General features: G+C 43.1%; 1 protein-coding gene across 1 annotated transcript; it reads right to left on the bottom strand.

The window, feature by feature from the left end:
* Positions 1–3,763: 3,763 nt before the first annotated feature.
* On the bottom strand, positions 3,764–18,224 carry LOC132582490 (C-signal-like). The gene is made up of 6 exons (XM_060254081.1): positions 18,041–18,224; positions 16,513–16,564; positions 12,257–12,447; positions 9,443–9,601; positions 7,018–7,128; positions 3,764–3,952 (listed from the first exon to the last, which is right to left on the bottom strand). The coding sequence occupies exons 1-6, from the start codon at positions 18,185–18,187 to the stop codon at positions 3,839–3,841; spliced, it is 774 nt and encodes a 257-aa protein (XP_060110064.1). The 5' UTR covers positions 18,188–18,224; the 3' UTR covers positions 3,764–3,838.
* Positions 18,225–18,864: the final 640 nt, after the last annotated feature.

Below are 18,864 nucleotides of genomic sequence, written 5' to 3'. Positions count from 1 at the left end.
CTTGCCTTCCTTCAAGGTGTCGAAATGAAGGTGTTTGTATGTTTGCTGCATGCTCTTGGCTAGATATACCAAAGTGCTAAAAAGCAATGCATTTAACTGAGTGTGTTCAAAATTGTGTGCTTATGTCCTGGTACTTGTACATCATTATTTTCTCTCCTCCAAACAGGAAATTGGACTTTAGAGATGAGCATCTGTTCAGCAAGGGGCTTCTCAGCACCTATGGATCAGAGCCTATTTAAATACCATATTTTTATTTGTTTGTTGACATCAGAGCCTTTTTTGTAGAAAAAGCCCAGCAGCAACTCATTTGCATATTAGGCCATACCCCTTGATGTCACCATTGTTTTACACAGGGCTTTTTGTAGGAAAAGCCCAGCAGGAGCTCATTTGCAAATTAGGCCACACCCCCTGACACCAAGCCAGCCGGAACTGTGCTCCTGTGCGTTCCTGCTCAAAAAAAGCCCTGGTTGACTATTTATAGTCTGCCTTTCTCAGTGGGACTCAAGGCAGATTCCACAGAACAAATCAATATGATCAACAGGATGAAACATTCAATTCACAATAAAATACAATAAGGATTGTAGAAGTCTGGAACCAACCAGAGATCTAAAAAATAGAACTGTAAAGTATTATCATGATAAAGTAAACAATGCAAAAATTACATAGTAGGTTCCTACTCAGAGCAAGCTATACATAGTAGTGTAAACCACAGCCCCTAATAATTTATCCCAGTCACATTGTAAACCATTTCGTACATTACCTGTGTAGTAATGCCATTGTAAATAATGCAATTTTGCATAGTCTGTGGAAAGCCAGGATAGCCTCCTCAGACAGGCCATTCCATAAGGTGAGGGGAACAACAGAGAAAGCACATATACAGGCGGTTGTCGCTGGCTGTTTTTGAGCAGGAACGCAGTTCTGGCTGGCTTGGCATCAGAGATGTGGCCTAATATGCAAATAAGTTCCCCTACATTAAAAGCCCTAGCCTTCTCATATGAGCAAAACTGTCATGGCAGAACATAGAGAGAGAGGTGATATGAGGGACCAAGATCATGAAGAACAAAAGATTAGTTTACTAGATGAGACCAAAATCCAAGAACAGCCAATCAAGTGCTACCAGAAAGAACAGGAACAGGGCATACCTCATAATGGCACCTGGAAGCTGGAGAGGATATTTTTAGAGCATTGTAGGCAGGTTTAAAGAAGGATTGTTGCTCATTCATTAGCCTCATATAGCCAGGCTCTGCAACTAATTTACTGTTTCAATAGCCTATCCAACTAGAGACCACATGAGGAGAAAAGAAGTAATTGCAGATACATGAAGCTTCTCTCAGATTGTGGTCAGCTCTTTTTAAAAACCCTATAATCTGGCTCAATCAATTTCTTATAGCAATGCCAGCCTGAAGAGCTACATCTATTCCAACAAGGCATTGTCAGAATGCAATCAGAGCACAACCGAGTTGCAGTCACTTGGATGAATTTCAGTTATGGTGATGTCTCATTGCAGGAGATTGCTGAGGTGGATTAAGGTGATAGTGCTTCCTTAAGCGAAGGGAAAATTTCAGTTGCCTTGAAGGGAGATGTCTTGAGGTCCCCTCCTGAAGAAGAAATCCTTGAACCTGGTGTCTGGAGATGAGAGAACCCTTGTATTTATTGGGTGGCTACTGCAAGGAGGGGGAACGGCCACTGCTGGAATATTTTGTGGCAGTTGGTTACATATGTTGGTGACACAACGGATAGGTTATTCTCTGTGTGAAATGACTACCAATGGCCTAAGCAACTTTTCCAAAGGATCCTTTCAGGTAACAATGGGTTGCATCCAGGCTAAATTTTCTATCAGCAGAACAATTTTTTCCCACCTCCCCCTCCCTCACTGAAGCTCACTGATCTCCATCAAATCCTGCTCCTGGGGGATAGGGGATCCTGTGGAATGACATGGCAGGGGTGGGGAGCTGCAGAAGGAAGGGGTAATTGGTGGAAACAGTTTAGTTTGGATCCAACCCAAAGTGAATGATGGGTGTTTTATTGTAACAACTCAACTGAAGAAAACAGGACAATCTGGGACTACTTGTGGGAATGATTTTTCTGAGGTATCTTTTAATGGTCATATACACAATTTTCCAATTAACTTTCCTTTTAAAAAACTGAGTAATTTTCATTAAATTTATTGGTTTGCCTAACATTTTATATATTTGATTTCATTTTGTTTCCACTGACGCCAATGTAGAGCACAGTCTGGCCTCCCTTGGTCTGGAGATAGATAACAGATAACATTCAGATAGATAACAGATAACATCAAAATACTAACCAGGGCCAACCCTACATAGCTTTTCAGATGTGGGCCATTTGGGTCAGGGTGAACAGCAGGGCTATTTTTGTAGCAGGAACTCCTTTGCATATTAGGCCACACCCCCTGATGTAGCCAATCCTCCTGGAGCTTACAGTAGGCCCTGTACTAAGAGCCCTGTAAGATCTTGGAGGATTGGCTACATCAGGGGTGTGTGATTTAACATGCTTAATATGCAAAGGAGTTCCTTAATATGAGGAGGTGTGTGATTTAACATGCTTAATATGCAAAGGAGCTTAATATGCAAAGCTACAAAAAAGCCCTGGTGATCACAGTTAATAAATAACAATAAAAAGGGGGAACCTTGTGTGCTTAAACCCATCTGCCTATTCCTGTATAAAAATGCCAAGGGCCTTCCTTCCTTCCTTCCTTCCTTCCTTCCTTCCTTCCTTCCTTCCTTCTTTCTTTCTTTCTTTCTTTCTTTCTTTCTTTCTTTCTTTCTTTCTTTCTTTCTTTCTTTCTTTCTTTCTTTCTTCCTTCCTTCCTTCCTTCTTCTTTCTTTCTTTCTTTCTTTCTTTCTTTCTTTCTTTCTTTCTTTCTTTCTTTCTTTCTTTCTTTCTTTCTTTCTTTCTTTCCATGTTCTGTTCTCTTCCCTTTTATTTTTTTTGAATTGGTAGATCCTGTGTTTTTTAACCTCACTTTATTGAAGCTGGCGTTTATCTCTTCCATACTTTTTCTCCTTTCTGTTTGTATTTTCTCTTTTCTAGCCAGGGAGCTGCACAGCTGGAACTTCCTTTTTTGTATGTGGTGTCCAAAAGCCTCAGGCACTTTATAAAAATTTTAAGCAGGCAGAAATAATCACAACATGCATACTAGCTAAGAAGGCCATTTCAGAAGATGGGCAGGGGGGAGCTGGGGGGAAAGGGGGATTCATACATCTAACAGCTGCTGAAGGCAGATATCAGTCAGTTTCCTCCACAAGCAGAAGGTCTCTAGAGCCAGGAGGATGACCTCAAACACTGCTTAATAACCCTCTGCAGGGAACATCCCTTGCAAACTTGGGAAATCTGCCTGCACAAGCAGGAGGCAGAATCCTTCCCTCCCTTGCCAGTTGTTCCCTGTGCAAGCAAACAGCGCCACCCAAGCTCTTGACTCATGAGTCATGCTTCTTATGGGTGCAAGCTCTGTATCAGCAGCAAAACACACAGGGATTGGAAAAAGAGCAAGAAGGGATAAGCTTTCTCTTCCAGTTCCTGGAAATGATCCACATGATGACTGCATTCATCCCCATTGGTTTCAGGAAGGGAAACTGGAAGGAAGCATGCACTGTGCATTCCCTGTTTCTTCCAAGCAGCTGTGTGTAAATCAAAAGCTTGCAACACTTTCACCAACAGAAACGGATTCAGTGGACGATATCGAGTGACCAGGTGTGTACCACATGTCAGACATATTCAAAATACTGGGCCACAAAGAAGCTTGAGAGCAGACTGTTTATTGTCTGTTTATGGTTGATGGAACAGCAGATTTGTTTTCATCACGTGACCTGGTTGTTCACCAAGGAACAGTGTTCCCTTCCCAATCAAGGAAAGATCCTGAGTCTCTTTCAGTGACAGCAGAAAGCACTTTAACAATCCCTGTGGTGCTATCCTTCACAGTAGTTGGAACCTAGTGAGGAAAATAGTGAGGGAGATCAGTTAGAAATGCTATATTTTGTCTGATGCCCACTGATCCAAGATTTCCCCCCCAGAGAGCAATCCTAAACAAGTCTACTCAGAGTCTTACTCAAGTCTATTTCATAGGGCTTACTCCCAGGAAATAATCCTTGGGATTGCCTTGAAAGTATATTGCTCTTGAAGCAAAGTTCTGTGTCTCTGTCTGTCACTGTTAAAATCTGAGAGAGCCCAAAATAAAGCCAGAGCTGTTAAGTTTCTCCTGACACAAAGGCCTAAACCTTGACACAAAGTAGAATTACAAGAATCAGAAACATAGTGATAAATCAATCAGTCCATCAGTTTCATGGAGATCAAAGAACTTGCATATCTAGGTGGTCAGCCTTTGAATACCAGTGCCAGATATTATACTTGGCCTTTCAACAGTAAAGAGTTCTTTGAGAAAGTGAACAAACATTTATATAATGCTGATGCAGTAGATATTATACTTGGCCTTCCTCACTAAAGACACCTGAGTAAATTTACCAGCCATGGATAAAGTATTGATTAAACAAAAGGAAGCCAAAACTTGGAATAAATGGGCCATTGTCTCAATGGAGGGAAGTAAGCACTGGGATCTCAGAAAGATCAGTATTGAAGAAGATAGAAGATATTGAATTTATACCCCACCCTACACTCTGAATCTCAGAGCAGCTTACAATCTCCTTTACCTTCCTCCCCCACAGCAGACACCCTGTGAGGTAGGTGGGGCTGAGAGAGCTCTCTTAGAAGCTGCCCTTTCAAGGACAGCTCTGCGAGAGAGTTATGGCTGACCCAAAGCCATTCCAGCAGCTGCAAGTGGAGGAGTGGGGAATCAAACCAAATTCTCTCAGATAAGAGTCCACACACTTAACCACTACACCAGACTGGCTCTCCCATTGGAGCCAGTGCTGTTTAATTTGTTCCTAAATGGTTTGGAATTGGGGTTAAGCGGTGTATTGGCCAAGTTTGCAGATCACACAAAATTATTTCGGATGGTAAAAACTAAGGTTGATGATGAAGAACTCCAGGAGGATCTCCACAAATTGGGTGAGAGGGCAACAATGTGACAAACGAAATTCAATGTAAGTGAAGGTAAGGTGCTATAGAATGGCACCCCACCCCCCTGCAACCAAGGTCCTTACGTGGTTGGAGTACCTTTCTTATGAGGAAAGGCTGAAGAGTCTGAGAAAAGAGTCAACTGAGGGGATATATGATAGAGGATTCATAAAATTATGCACAGGGTAGACAGAGCAAATAGAGAGAATTTTCTCTTTGTCTCCCAAAATACCAGAACTCAAGGGCCTTCAATGAAGCTGATGGGCAGTAGAATCAGGACAGAAAAAAAGAAAATAATTATGTACTCTACAAGTAATTAAAATGTGGAATTTGCCGCCAGAGGGTGTAGTGATGACCTCAGACACAGATAATGTTAAAGGATGATTAGATTGAACTAAAGGCTCCCCGTATCATATGTGGTGGGAATGTCCAACAGTGTTAAATTTTGGAATAAAGTGGTAGCACAAATAAAGCTTACTATTCCAGTAGATTTTAAACTTCATTTGATATATGACCTAATAAATTGACAACTGAAGATCAGAAATCTTTAATCTCGACAATGTTGGCAATAGATCACATGACGATTGCTAAAAATTGGAAACTGCCACATACCCCCACGATTGAAATGTGGTATGATAAGTTATGGGACCAGTATGTAATGGGAAAGACAATGGATAACCCTTTCAAAAATGATGCTGATTTAGCTATAGATTATGATTTACTTTGGGCTCCAGTTTTGGAATTCTTTGGCAATATTTCCTTTTTGCCTAATAGAATGAATTGTTGGCTGTTTCTTAATTCTTAATACCTAGCATATTATGTATTGTTTTTGTAAACTGTATGTTATATGCATCCAATGTTCTAAATTGGATTCTTGTATGTTAGATTTATATTTTTATTATCTATTTTCCCTATGCTCCCTTTGTATTGGATTAGATAAAAAAAATAAAATCTATTATTAAAAAAAAAGGATGATTAGATTGATTTGCAGAAGTTAGGCCTATCAGTGGCTACCAGCCAGGTGACTAATGGAACTGCCACATTCAGAAGTATTCAACCTCAGAATACCCGTGCTAGGAGGCAACATCAGGGGAAGGCCTCAATCTGTTGTTCTCCCAAGTAACTGGTTGGTATGCTGTGTGAGACAGGATGCTGGACTAGATGGACCATGGGTGTGATCCAGCAGGCCTCTTCTTATGTTCTTATTCATCTAGAAGCTTCAGCCTCTGCCATCTCCCACTTACACAACCGCAGGTGGAGAGAAGACCCTTCTCTGCCTGAGACACTGCAGAGCTGCCGCCAGTCAAAATAACATGACTGATGTGATAGAGCAAATTGCCTGACTCAACGCAACGTAGCTTGATATTTTCATATGATCTCATGTGCTTAGGGAGACACATCATCCCTTCTAGCCTCTAGGGGGCATGTAAGGATCATCTTATCTCAGGAGACTTTTAACTTAAGAGTTTACCTATGATATGAAGTATATTCTAAATATAGTATTTGTTTTCAAGGAGAATTACAGTCATAACAACCAGAAACGGAACATTTAAATTTTTAAGAGAGACTCTTTTGGGATCATTATGGATCTTATTCTCATTTTTTATTGTCAATTAACAGTGAATGTAGATAGGTTCACAAAAGCCCATCAGAGCTTACCTTGGTGTGGATCCAGGCACTTTATGCTGGAGGTAAGGGTTTGATGGCCACTTACAGGTGGTAAACACAGGTGCGTGTATGTGATCTCAGGTGTGCATGCAGCTTGCAGGGTGAGTTTTGGTGAAGAATTTTGGAGGACTGGAGGAGCTGTTTTGCCCAGCCTCTGGCATCTTCTGTGTTCACCATAGGCACAGATCTCCTTGCCCCTGAGAACTACCATCTGCTACCGCTTTAGAGCAAGGGGATCCTATAGACCAGATCCATTGCTTGGAGAAGACTTGCCCAAGTACCCTGATTTCTCCCTCCCCCAACACAGTCACTTACCAGCAGAGTTCCCATGGAGGTTTTCACCCAGCCAGGGTGGATGGAAAGGCAAAGAACCCCAAACTGTTTGTACTCCAAGGACTGGCATCTGGTGAGCATGTTCAGAGCTGTCTGAGGACGAGTCAGAACAGGAGGACATAAATGCATCATGTGAGGGGGATGAACACGTTCTGGCCAGAGGTCTTGAAACTAGTGAGTACCCCCAAGCTCATGCCATTATAAAAGCAAGAAAAAGGCAGTGTCTTCACACCTAACTGTCTCAAGTTCATACAGCAATTATGCGCATGTGATAAAGTCTGGGAGGACCTCAGAAGGAGTCCTAAGCTTGGACTGGCAGGGGGCAAGACTGGGAAAGGTGTCTGAGGTTTCAAGATCAAACACTAGTTGACAATGTCAGTTCAGTCATGCAGATATCCCAAGTCACTTCTTGAAATGAGAAGGACAGAGCCTGGGCCATTCTGTACATAGCACTGGTATTCTACCACTGAGCCATGGCCGCACACTTTGTGTAAGCAGTGCACATGGGTGGGAGGGGGAGGCAGGGGTGCTGGTGGTGAGTTCCAGCCTTCACCCTCTTTGTGATACCCTTCAGCATCACCAAGTCTCCCCTTAGTCTTCCCTTCTCCAGGCTAAACATGCCCAGTGCCTTCAACCTTTCCCTGTAGGACTTGTTTTCTTGACTCCCTCAATCCTCTTTGTTAACCCCTTCAGTGCAATTCCATTTTGTCTATAAATTGTGGCATTTAGAACTGGAAACAGATGCGATCTGACTAGCATGGAGTGGAACTATTATTTTTTGTGACTAGAATGCCACACTTCTGTTAATGCAGCCAAAAATTGTATTAGCCTGTTTTGCAGCTGCATCACACTGCTAACTCATGCTCAATCTGTGATCGATGGCAAACCACAGATCCTTTCTCCATGACTTTCCACTAGCCTGTATTCTGCCTCCTATTCTTAAAATATCAAGAGAATTGAACAAAAACATAGGAGCCCTAAGTCATACTCTCAGCATATCGGGGCAAGTTCTTAGAGTGATCATAAGCTCTTGGATCAAAACTGAGGATAGGTGTTATATAACACATGAACCTGCCTTATACTGAAGCAGACCATTGGTCCATCAGCATCAGTATTGTCTACTCAGTCCAGCAGCCAATCTCCAGGGTCTCAGTCTCAGACTGAGGTCTTTCACCTGCTACCTGGTCCTTTTTAACCAGAGATGCTGGAGACAGAACTTGAGACCTTCTGTGTGAAAAGCAGAGGCTCATCCACTGAGCCATAGTCTCTCCTCTAAACTTATCTGTCCATGCTACAAGATTCAAAACAACAGCACTGATTGGAAACCTATAATAATTGGATAGGGAGTAGCAGGGTGTGCCTTGGGGCAGGTCACATGACCACCTTACTCATCTTGGGGAACTGTGTAATGTCACTCTGTACCATCCTATGTCAAAGGGTTGAATCCAATGCCTTCACAGGACTGAAACCTGCACCAGTTGGCTGAGGGTAGTGCAGTGTGAGTTCTTACAGGGTTCATATGGTCCCCTAGACCAGGGGTCCCCAATCCCCAGGCCGCAGACCAGTATTGGTCCATGGCCTATTAGTAACCAGGCTGTGAATTGTATAATAATTTCATTATATATTACAATGTAATAATAGAAATAAAGTGCACAATTGTATCATCCCGAAACCATCACCCACCCACCCCTGGTCCGTGGAAAAATTGTCTTCCACAAAACTGAATCCTGGTGCCAAAAAGGTTGGGGACCACTGCCCTAGACCAATCCTGAGAATGCCCTCTTTGGAGAAGTGCCAGAAAATGTCACAGATTTACCTTGAATCCCATTCCTATGGGTCAGGCCATAAAGACTCTTAATTGGGTCACCTCACTTCCTAGAAAAATTATATGGTGATATATCATTTCCTCCTAGGAGAGGAAAAGAGTTCTAGGACAAAGGGTGTAAAACAGGACACCCACTACATGGCATGGGGGCAGGGCACCAGTCACCTTTGCTTTTAGGTCACAACTTCAATCCAAGATTACCACTTCTCTTATTCTTCTTTCCCATTTCACCTTTTCTGCTTTTATTGATTTCAGTAATGGCCATTATTGAATTTGATTTCGGTTTATGATGCTTTTCTCATTTATTATAAATGGTGAATAATAAAGCACTTGAAAAATATTGTGGACAGTACTGTTAATAAATACTGTAAAGAAATAAAATACAAACACAGAGTCCTGGATGTTCTTTTGCATGCATTAAACAGTGCTCCAACCAATATCCCATACAAAAACCACTTATTACACAAATTAGCTTATTAATTCATAAATTAAACTGATGCAAACTATTATTTGGCACATTAACAAAGTCTTAATGAAATCTTAATAAAAGGGCCCTGCCCTGTATGGCACAGATCTGCATACCTTGCTACAACGATAGGAGACAACTTGCGAGAGATTCCACCCAGCCACTTTCTCAATGGAGCCGAAGTCACTGGAGATGTTGACAATTGCAGCTTTACTGCAGCTCAGGCCTTCTTTGGGGCTTCTCAGGGCAGCAGTCTTCAGCAAGGGCAGGAATGCCTCGAGAGAATTCCACCCAGTGTCTGTTAGACAGCCATATTCTCCTTGACTGGCAGCCAGTCTGCAAATCCTGGGAAACTAACTAGGCCCTTGCTGCACATTACAAAGCTCATGTATTTGTTGGTGGATGATATGAGGGCCTTTGCCCAAACTTGCAAGGGGAGACTTGTGTGTCGCGAATGCATGATGGCCCTTTTCTGTTTGTGATGGTTATGCATGGAGATAAGTGGCTTCAGCCTTACCCCCCTCTGCTGTTTTCATATCCTCCAATCATGTTCATGGTTGGCTCTCATGCGACAGTCACATAACTTGGCTCTCATGTGACAATCACATAACTTATGTGACTACGTGGAATTTCTATAACAGCACCAATTGGGGTGGCAATGCCGGGTTGGGAAATTCCTAGTGGTTTGGGAGTGAAATGAGGGGGAGGAGGGCTGCAGATGGGAGAGACTCTAGCAAGGATGTGATTCTGTAAAGTCTGCCCTCTGAAGCTGCCATTTTGTCCAGGGGAATTTATCTCTGTAGCCAGGAGGAGATCAGTTCTAATTCCAGGAGAAATTCAAGTGCCACCCTGAGGTTGGCAACTCTACAGCAATAGTGGTTTTGTGGGGTAGTTTGGGGGATGCAAAAACAGTGCAGGGGACAAGGCTGAAGCCTCTTCATTGGGTGTCCCCACCTTTTGAGATTAGGTAGGTAGCAGCCGTGACAGGGCCTTCTCAGTTTTGGCACCAAAGTTCTGGAACTCTCCCCAAGGAGATTATTCTGCTCCCTTCTGTTTCTGTCTTCTGCCAGTGGTGAAGGATTTTTTGTTTTGTTTGATATTCCTTCAATGATCACTCCTCCCTAACCAATATTTTAATTTGCTGTTTTTATCTTTTGTATGCATTCTAATTGTTTTAATGATGTGGGATTTTCAAACAATTTAAACCACATTTTAATGGTTTTAAAATGATTTTAGCATGCATATTTTAAATTTTTAGCTGTGTTGAAGAACCTTATAAGAGCAGAAAGGCAAGAGAGAAATTTTGTAAATAAATAAATAAGTAAAATGAACCCTGTTCTGGCAATATATTATAGAATGACCACACTATATATGATGTGAATCAGGAGTGCAAGGCTTCTCAGGTCTTGCTACAAAATGGCTGGAGGTAGTGGTGGAGGCCTGTGGACTGAGGTCCCATTCTGAGACTCAGTGATGCAATCCTCAGCAGACTTAGGAGGATGCAACGCTACTTAGTGCTGCATTGTTGGTCTCTGAGTCTACCCCTTTATGTCCGTCCATGCCTGAGTTTTGTGGGAAGGCTCACACTTACTTCTTCCTATTTAAAAAAAGTATGCCCATTTTTAATAGCAGAGTGGTAAGCTGCAGTACTGCTCATGAACTGAGTTTTATCCCGGCAGAAGCTGGGTTCAGGTAGCCGGCTCAAGGTTGATTCAGCCTTCTATCCTTCTGACGCCGGTAAAATGAGTACCCAGCTTGCTGGGGGGAAAGCATAGATGACTGGGGAAGGCAATGGCAAACCACCCCGTAAATGTCTGTTAAGAAAATGTCATGATGTGATGTCACCCCATGGGTCAGAAACAACTCTGTGCTTGCATCTTTACCTTTTTAATAGTATATCAAAGTCTTCTCTTCCCTCTCTTCTCTTGCCCTTACAACATTTCAGTAGTGCAATAGCAAGTCTTATTATTTTGGTAAATGACTGCTGGTGGGTCCCTCCTGCTACCAATGGTATTTTTGGCTAGGCTGACCTGAGGGTGGGATCTTAGATAGATGGCCAGTTTGTGTAACCTGTCTAAATCCGTCCTTGGAGCCTGGCTGCTGCTGCTCTCTGAGGCAACCAGGACTGCAGCCACAGCACCCCCAGTGGTAGGAAATAGTCACTGCAGGATGGGGGTGCACTGTATCAGGCTGCTGCTGCTCCAATCCGGGAACAGGTTACACTAAGACATTTATTTTTTAAATTTTATTTAGAGCATTTTAAACCTGCTTTTCTATTTATTTGTTTACTTCATTTAAAAGGCCACCCAAAGCAGCTTTCATCCTCCCTTCTTCCCCATTTTATCCTCACATCATCCCTATGAGGTTGGTTAGGCTGAAAGTGTGTGACTGACCCAAGGTTACCCAGCAAGCTTCCATGGCACCATTGGGGATTTAAACCTGGGTCTCAATGAAATTTAATTTAAAAAATTGAAATGAAAGAATACAAGACAGAAAAGTGATTAAACCATTCCAATAATAAACAAACAAATGTCTGAGGCAGCTGCTCAGCCAGAACAGCATGAGGGGCACAAGTCCTACAGCCACCCCATCTCACCCTATGGTTGCAGTGCTATTGATTGTGCTGCTGAATCCTGCACCAGTATGGACTCCCTTCCACCCTGAGGTTGCCAGCTCTGGATTGGGAAATACCTGGAGATTTGGGGGTGGAGCCTGAGAAGGGCAGGGTTTGGAGAGTGGAGGGACCTCAGTGGGGTATAATGCCATAGAGTCTACCTTTCACAGCAGCCATTTTCTCCAGGGGAACTGATCTCTGTCGCCTGGAGATCTGTTTTAGTAGCACGAGATCACCAGCCACTGCCTGGAGGCTGGCAACTTTACCCCACTCCCACTTTATGCTGTCAGTTTGTAAGGCTTGTAAGGCTTCTCACCTGGCTGACTTGCAAAGTCCCAATGGTGTTTGTGTTGTACAGGCGCGCCATGTTCTCTGCTGTCTCACTGGCCAAGAAGGTGAATTTAACCAAAATGCCAGCATTGTTTATGAGCAGAGTCAGCCCATTCCCTTTCACGTGTTCTTCTACCTTTTGCACAGCAGCCTCTATGCTCTTTAGATCCCGGATATCTACTTGGAAAAAAGAGAAAGCAATCAGGTAGTCTTCCGGCACTGCACAAGTAAGCAGTCCTTTAAGATGAGCAGCTCTACTGCTAGTGGTACTAAAGAAGCCACATATAAACCAAGATAGATAAGGTGGTTAGCTGTGTACGTCTCTCTGCAGCAGCAGAAAAGAGCAAGAATCCAGTAGTAACTTAAAGGTTAACAAAATTTGTGTCAGGATATGAGCTTTTGTGAGTCACTGGTCACTTCAGATACCTAAGATGTGTGCCACAGAGGAGTCTGGAAATACAAACTCCTGCACGGCACACAGCTCCTCACTTCCAGAGTCTGGCTCAGGAATCTTCAGCAACTTTGCAAGGAATCCTGGATCAGCAAAATGTCTTTGGCAGATGTGGAAGCCACTGTCCTGATTCCAGATGTCATGTGGGGTCAACCAAAGAGTACTGCTGGTGGTGTGTGAAAATCTACCTAAGATAAGCAGAGAGGCATAAGAACATCAGAAGAATCCTGCTGGATCAGATCAGTGGTCAATCTAGTCCAGCACCCTGTCACACACAGTGGTCAGGTACTAGGGTTGCCAAGTCCCTCTTAGCAACTGGCGGGGGGTGGGAGTGGGTAGACTTTCCAGGAGCAGGAAGGAAGCTCAGGCTATAAAGAATATAAATAAGTGACTCCTGATTTTCTCCACAAAAAATATAAGACGCTTTACAAACTTACTCTATAATTACAAAGGAAAAAGCTCTCTTTTTCTATTTTCTAATCCTCCCCCCTTGATAATCAAATCTACAAATTATCATTTTATCTCCCGCCCACCCTTTCATGTAAAAAGTCTATAAGGGGGTTCCAGTTAACAATAAATGTAGTTAATGTCTGTCCTCTAATCAAAGAAGTAAGTTTAGCCATCTCTGCAAGTTCCATTATCTTCACCAACTGTTCCTCTATTGTGGGTCATAGTTTTCCACAGACCGCCACCACCCCTGTTTTTTCTTGTGTTAATCAACTGAATAGTAACAGACTGGTTACTTAAGTCTTGTAATTTGAGGCTTAGTTCAACGGCTTCTGCTTTTCTGATTGTACCTTTTGCAGAATAGCTGTGACTCATTAATTCCGGTGAAGCTGAAGTGCTTGAAAGGAAATGGAGTACTCTGGCACATGTAATTCATTTGTGGCATTTACTCCACACCTTGTGAATTGTCTTCTAGAAAGCAAAGGAAGCTGAAAGCACATTTTAGTGCATGCGTGTTGTCATGACCCAGATGGGGGTGCCACCTGATGCTGCCACCACTCTGGATTTATGGTCCCTTGGGAAGGCCCAGAATACCCTCCCAAGCCCAACCAAAAATGCCCCTTTTAGCAGAGAAACTGTTGGGTTTCTATTGCAATTTCACTTCCTGTTGTCATGAGTTAATTAAATGAATATATATGCATGCTGATGCTTAGCCAGTGAGAGATAGAGCCAATGAGAATGTTTGCACGTACTTCCCGCTCAGGCTGGGTGTCGATATGTATAGTGACCATTGAAGCAAAGCCCTAATTGGCTAATCCATATATTTGGGATGTGGTCTGGGGGAAACCATTTGGTCAGTTTTTATTGCCCTTTGTGTAAAGCCCTCAGATCTCCATGCAGTTAGTTTTTGGACTCGAGAGAGTCGAGATGTAGCCTAGAGACTAGATAGGATAATGAATCCTTCTTTTGTTTTCTTGTAACCCCAGTCTACCCTTTCCTCATAGTAAAAGTAAACTACTTTATTCTTAAGCTAAAACGTCTGCCTGGCTTGTTTATCTTTGTGGTTCTCTCGACACAACTCTGCTAAAGTATCTGTAAACCCCAACAGAAACACAGGCATGATGACCAGGCAGAGAACATTAAAAAGATAAAGGTTTATCAATACAGGGATGGGTATTTAAACAAGGCAAGATGCTTAATGGATAACCTTAACATCATGGGCTGAAAAGTCTGCTTCCCACCATTCTCTTTTTTGAAATTTTGTAACATCCAGCCTGATGAAGAATTTTTATGAGCTCAAAAGCTTGCACAATTTGTTTGATCCCAATTAAAGGTATTACATGGATTTTGTTCTTGATTATGTGGCCTCTAAGGACAGATTAAAACAGTATGACTTAAGAAACATGTCCCTTTCCAGGATGACAGACCCAGTGCATGGGGGATGGTGGAGGGCTCTTTTTCTGTTAGGTTTGTAAGGTTCAGCTGCCCCCTACAGAAAGAGGTTTCTAGTGAATCTCCAATCAGCCTACCCCCCCTCCCCCATATTAAGCTATGGCTGGTATTCTGAATACTCTCCACCAAGGAGAGCTATCCTTTATCCTATTAACCTCTCAAGGCACATTTTAAAGGTGAAAAAAAATTGTTGCCCCTTAAAGTGATGGTTCTTGAGTTGGGGCTCAAAGATGGGTCATAACTTTATTGCAGATGGATTACAAATAGGATTGCCAACCTCAGGTGGGGGCAGGGGATCCCCTGGTTTGGATGCCCTTCCCCCACTTCAGGGTCATCAGAAAGTGGGGGGGAGGGAAATGTCTACTGGGCACTCCATTATTCCCTATGGAGACCAATTACCATATGTATAATGGAAAATTGGTCCACGGATATCTGGGGCTCTGGGGACTATTTTTTATTTTAGGTAGAGGCACCAAATTTTCAGTATAGCATCCAGTGCCTCTCCCCAAAATACTCCCAAAGTTTCAAAAGGATTGAACCAAGGGGTCCAATTCTATGAGCCCCAAAAGAAGGTGCCCCTATCATTCATTATTTCCTATGGAAGGAAGGCATTTAAGACTGCAGGTTTATACTCTGCCCTTCTCTCTGAATCAGAGACTCAGAGCGGCTTACAATCTCCTATATCTTCTCCCCCCACAACAGACACCCTGTGAGGTGGGTTGGGCTGGAGAGGGCTCTCACAGCAGCTGCCCTTTCAAGGACAACTCCTGCCATAGCTATGGCTAACCCAAGGCCATTCCAGCAGCTGTAAGTGGAGAAGTGGGGAATCAAACCCAGTTCGTACACTTAACCACTACACCAAACTGGCTCCTAAAAGGTGTGCAGTTCTTTTAAATGCGATGGCCAGAACTCCCTTTGGAGTCCAATTGCGCTTGTCGCAACCTTGCTTCTGGCTCCATCCCCAAAGTCTTCTGGGCTCCACCCCCAAAGTCTCCAGATATTTCTTGAATTGGACCTGACAACCCTATTTACAAAGCCAGGAGGGAGGAGAAAGAAGCAGAACAGAATGAAGTCATAGGGGACTCAGTGGTAAATTTGGATTTGCCTCTGATATTGTGTGAGATGCCCATGAATTGCAGCCTGCTGCTCAGTGATGCAGTCTATTTATGACTATTAAAGGTGAATCATAAAATATAAACTTGTCTGGTGTCAGCTGATGTGCCCTTCTTGCATTTCACCATGCGGAGGAGGAACAGCACTGGAATTGCTTTTCAGGTGGGCCCTGAAAACAACATGAGCTTAAACATGGTCCCTCGTGGAGAAAGCTTGGCAAATACTGCCTTCATAACTAGAAAACACACTGTGACCTAAACCTTCAGGTGCTAGAACCTGCTCCTTTGTAAGACCTCTCCCATTTCACCCCCTTGAAATGATGTTTGTTCTAATTAGTCATCATTTCACTTGGTTGGTTTTGCATGTTATCAGAGGGTTGTTTTCCATTTTTGTTACCTAATTTGAACAGAAATCATTTTTGAAAAGCAGGGCATCAACGCTTCCAATCAACAAAATTAAATTTATGTGCAAGAAGGGAATGTTCTGGTAGGTAACTGATATCCTGGTGAATAAATTGTTACCTGTCTACTTCATGAAATACACGCCATTTCAGAAAGGTGAGCATGCTCATCTTGCAGGCAATTTGTGGTAGTTTTGCAACTGTGAAGTGAGCACCAGCTGGCTGTCAACGCCTCCAGTGGTCTCACTAAATAATATTGAAGGGGCATGTTGTATCGCCCCCTGCAGTGGCGCTAACCATGAAACAGTAGCACTGAAGATAATTTATTTTTAAATCTAGCTGCACCACAAAGTATTATTGAGCTTGAACAAACACATACCCAGCTGTAGCACAACAAGGTTTGGGTGACTCAACGCCAGTCTCCTTAACTTCTGGAAAGAAATAAAAAAACATTAGTGCTTGGGTGCTCCTTAAAAAAAAACATTGAAAAGAGAAAAACAGATCACGTTCCAGCGGTGGGCAAAACTTCCTTTATAACTGACACATCCAGACCAATAACTTTTTTTTTTTTGTACTATGGATCATGGAGCAGACCAAGACATTTTTGCTTGTGAAATGTGTTCTTCTGTGTGTTCACTCCAACAACTTCATGCGGATTAGTACTAAGTGTTCTCATCTCCCCCTTTTAAAAATTCTGGAGTGATTGTTTTTTTCCTTTCTTACCCAATGATTCACCTCCAAAAGCATCTGTTTCTCCCACTTCTAGCTTCCCAAGATTGCCCTGTATGGCGAACTCTCCACCGGCCATCGAAATAGAGGGGCACCAAAGAAGAGGTACAAGGACTCCTTGAAGAAATCCCTTGGCACCTGTCGCATCAACCATCACCAGTGGTCTGACCTAGCCTCAGATCGCAAAGCATGGAGGCACACCATCCACCAGGCTGTCTCTTCCTTTGAGAACACACGCATAGCTGGTCTTGAGGACAAAAGGAGATTGAGGAAGAATCGCACTGCTACAGCACCAACCCTAAATCAGACTTTTCCCTGCAGCCACTGTGGCCGGACCTGCCTGTCCCGCATTGGTCTTGTCAGCCACCAGCGAGCCTGCAGCAAACGTGGACTATTGCACCCTTCTTAAATCTTCGTTCGCGAAGCCAAGCCGAGAGAGCTTGGACCACTGTTCTTGGCCACTGCTTTGGGGAGCCCCCCACCCCAATGCTGCTGATACTACCAACCCATTCTGTTCCTCCCCTTACTTTCCCCATCAGTCACCCGCCTAGGAGCGGGGGGGGGGGAGGGGGAGAGTAGTCATTTATTTATTTATTTAATATCCTGCCCTCACTGCCTGCGCAGGTTCAGGGCAGTTTACAAGGCCAACTGGCATCAACTAAAACAATCAAATCATTAAAACAACTATTACAATAAAACATTATAAAGTGCTATATCCATGATGGCAGAACGCAGCAGATAATTTTCAATTCAGATAATTTACACCAGGATTCAAATAACTACTTTATCTCAAATAAATCTTTTTTTAAGCAGAGTTGTCTCCACTCTCTTGCTATCCCTTTCATAATGCACTTTTGAAATTCACCTCCATTGTAAAAACATCTTCCTGACTGAGAAAAAAAAGGCCAAAATTGTCCTGTCCCCACAAGAATACAGAACTGGCTTGCCATTCTTTGGCTTCTGGCCTTGGACGCTATTATTTCAACTCACATTTTATACTGAGTTCAACTTCGCAGGGTTATCACTCTAAATATATTAATGATTTTTAAGAATTACTTTGAAAAAAAGTTCTGTGTAAACTAAATGCTTGTTACTGGTCTAACACTGACTGGTACCTTCTCTCTCACAACTCCCCACATCTCACCTTTCCCCAGAGTGTCTAGCTGGACCAATCTTACCTTCCCATGAAACCCTTCGAGATCCAGGCTAGTGGCAAAAATCCACTCTGGTGGATCCCGTTTCTCCAGGAACCGAGTGACCAGCCCCAGCCCAACTCCCCGATCAGAACCAGTCACCAAAATGCTCCGAACATGAAATGTCTCCATGGTTTACTTTGACCAGCCCAAAACCTTGTTTCTGGTATAGCCCAAAAGATGCATGCAACTAAGCCATGCCTATCCACTATGAAGTTTCTGAGAAAGCGTCTTCTTTAATGATTCTGCATGAATCATTAAGTGAGCCATTACATTTAATAGGGGAAGCCGTTCAAAGAAGCTGAATTCAGGCAGCTTCAGAAGTGAAGAACTGCCTGTCAGAAGATATAGGACCTACCTATCATCATCAAGCCGCATTCCAAAGTGACAGGTGTCCTGCCTCCACACCCACAAATGAATGCAAGACGTTTTCTATGGGAACTGAGGCAACTGTCCTGATGGGGCTCCTGACCTCCTGATCCACCCACAAATGAATGCCTGTGGGAAAAAACATCTATGGGAGCTGAGGACAACAGCCTCCATTGGGAATGGAGATCTCCACCTGGAGCTTGGCATCCCTAATGTAGGGCATTTGTGCATGTACAAAAGTGGTGCTTTGGGGGGAAAGCTATGTTTTACAGGGAAAAGTGTGTGTATATATATATATATATATATGCATTTACTGTGGTCTCCTAATCCAGTCTATGTTTTACAGGGGGGGAAAGAGTTGTTCAACTTCAAGAAAGACTACTCTGCCCCACAAAAAAAACCCAACAAGAATTGTAACCAGTTGATAAAACATATGGTAA

This window comes from Heteronotia binoei, chromosome 14, assembly GCF_032191835.1.
Source record: "Heteronotia binoei isolate CCM8104 ecotype False Entrance Well chromosome 14, APGP_CSIRO_Hbin_v1, whole genome shotgun sequence".
NCBI classification, from domain to species: domain Eukaryota; kingdom Metazoa; phylum Chordata; class Lepidosauria; order Squamata; family Gekkonidae; genus Heteronotia; species Heteronotia binoei.
This window is presented reverse-complemented; position numbering and strand designations above follow the sequence as displayed.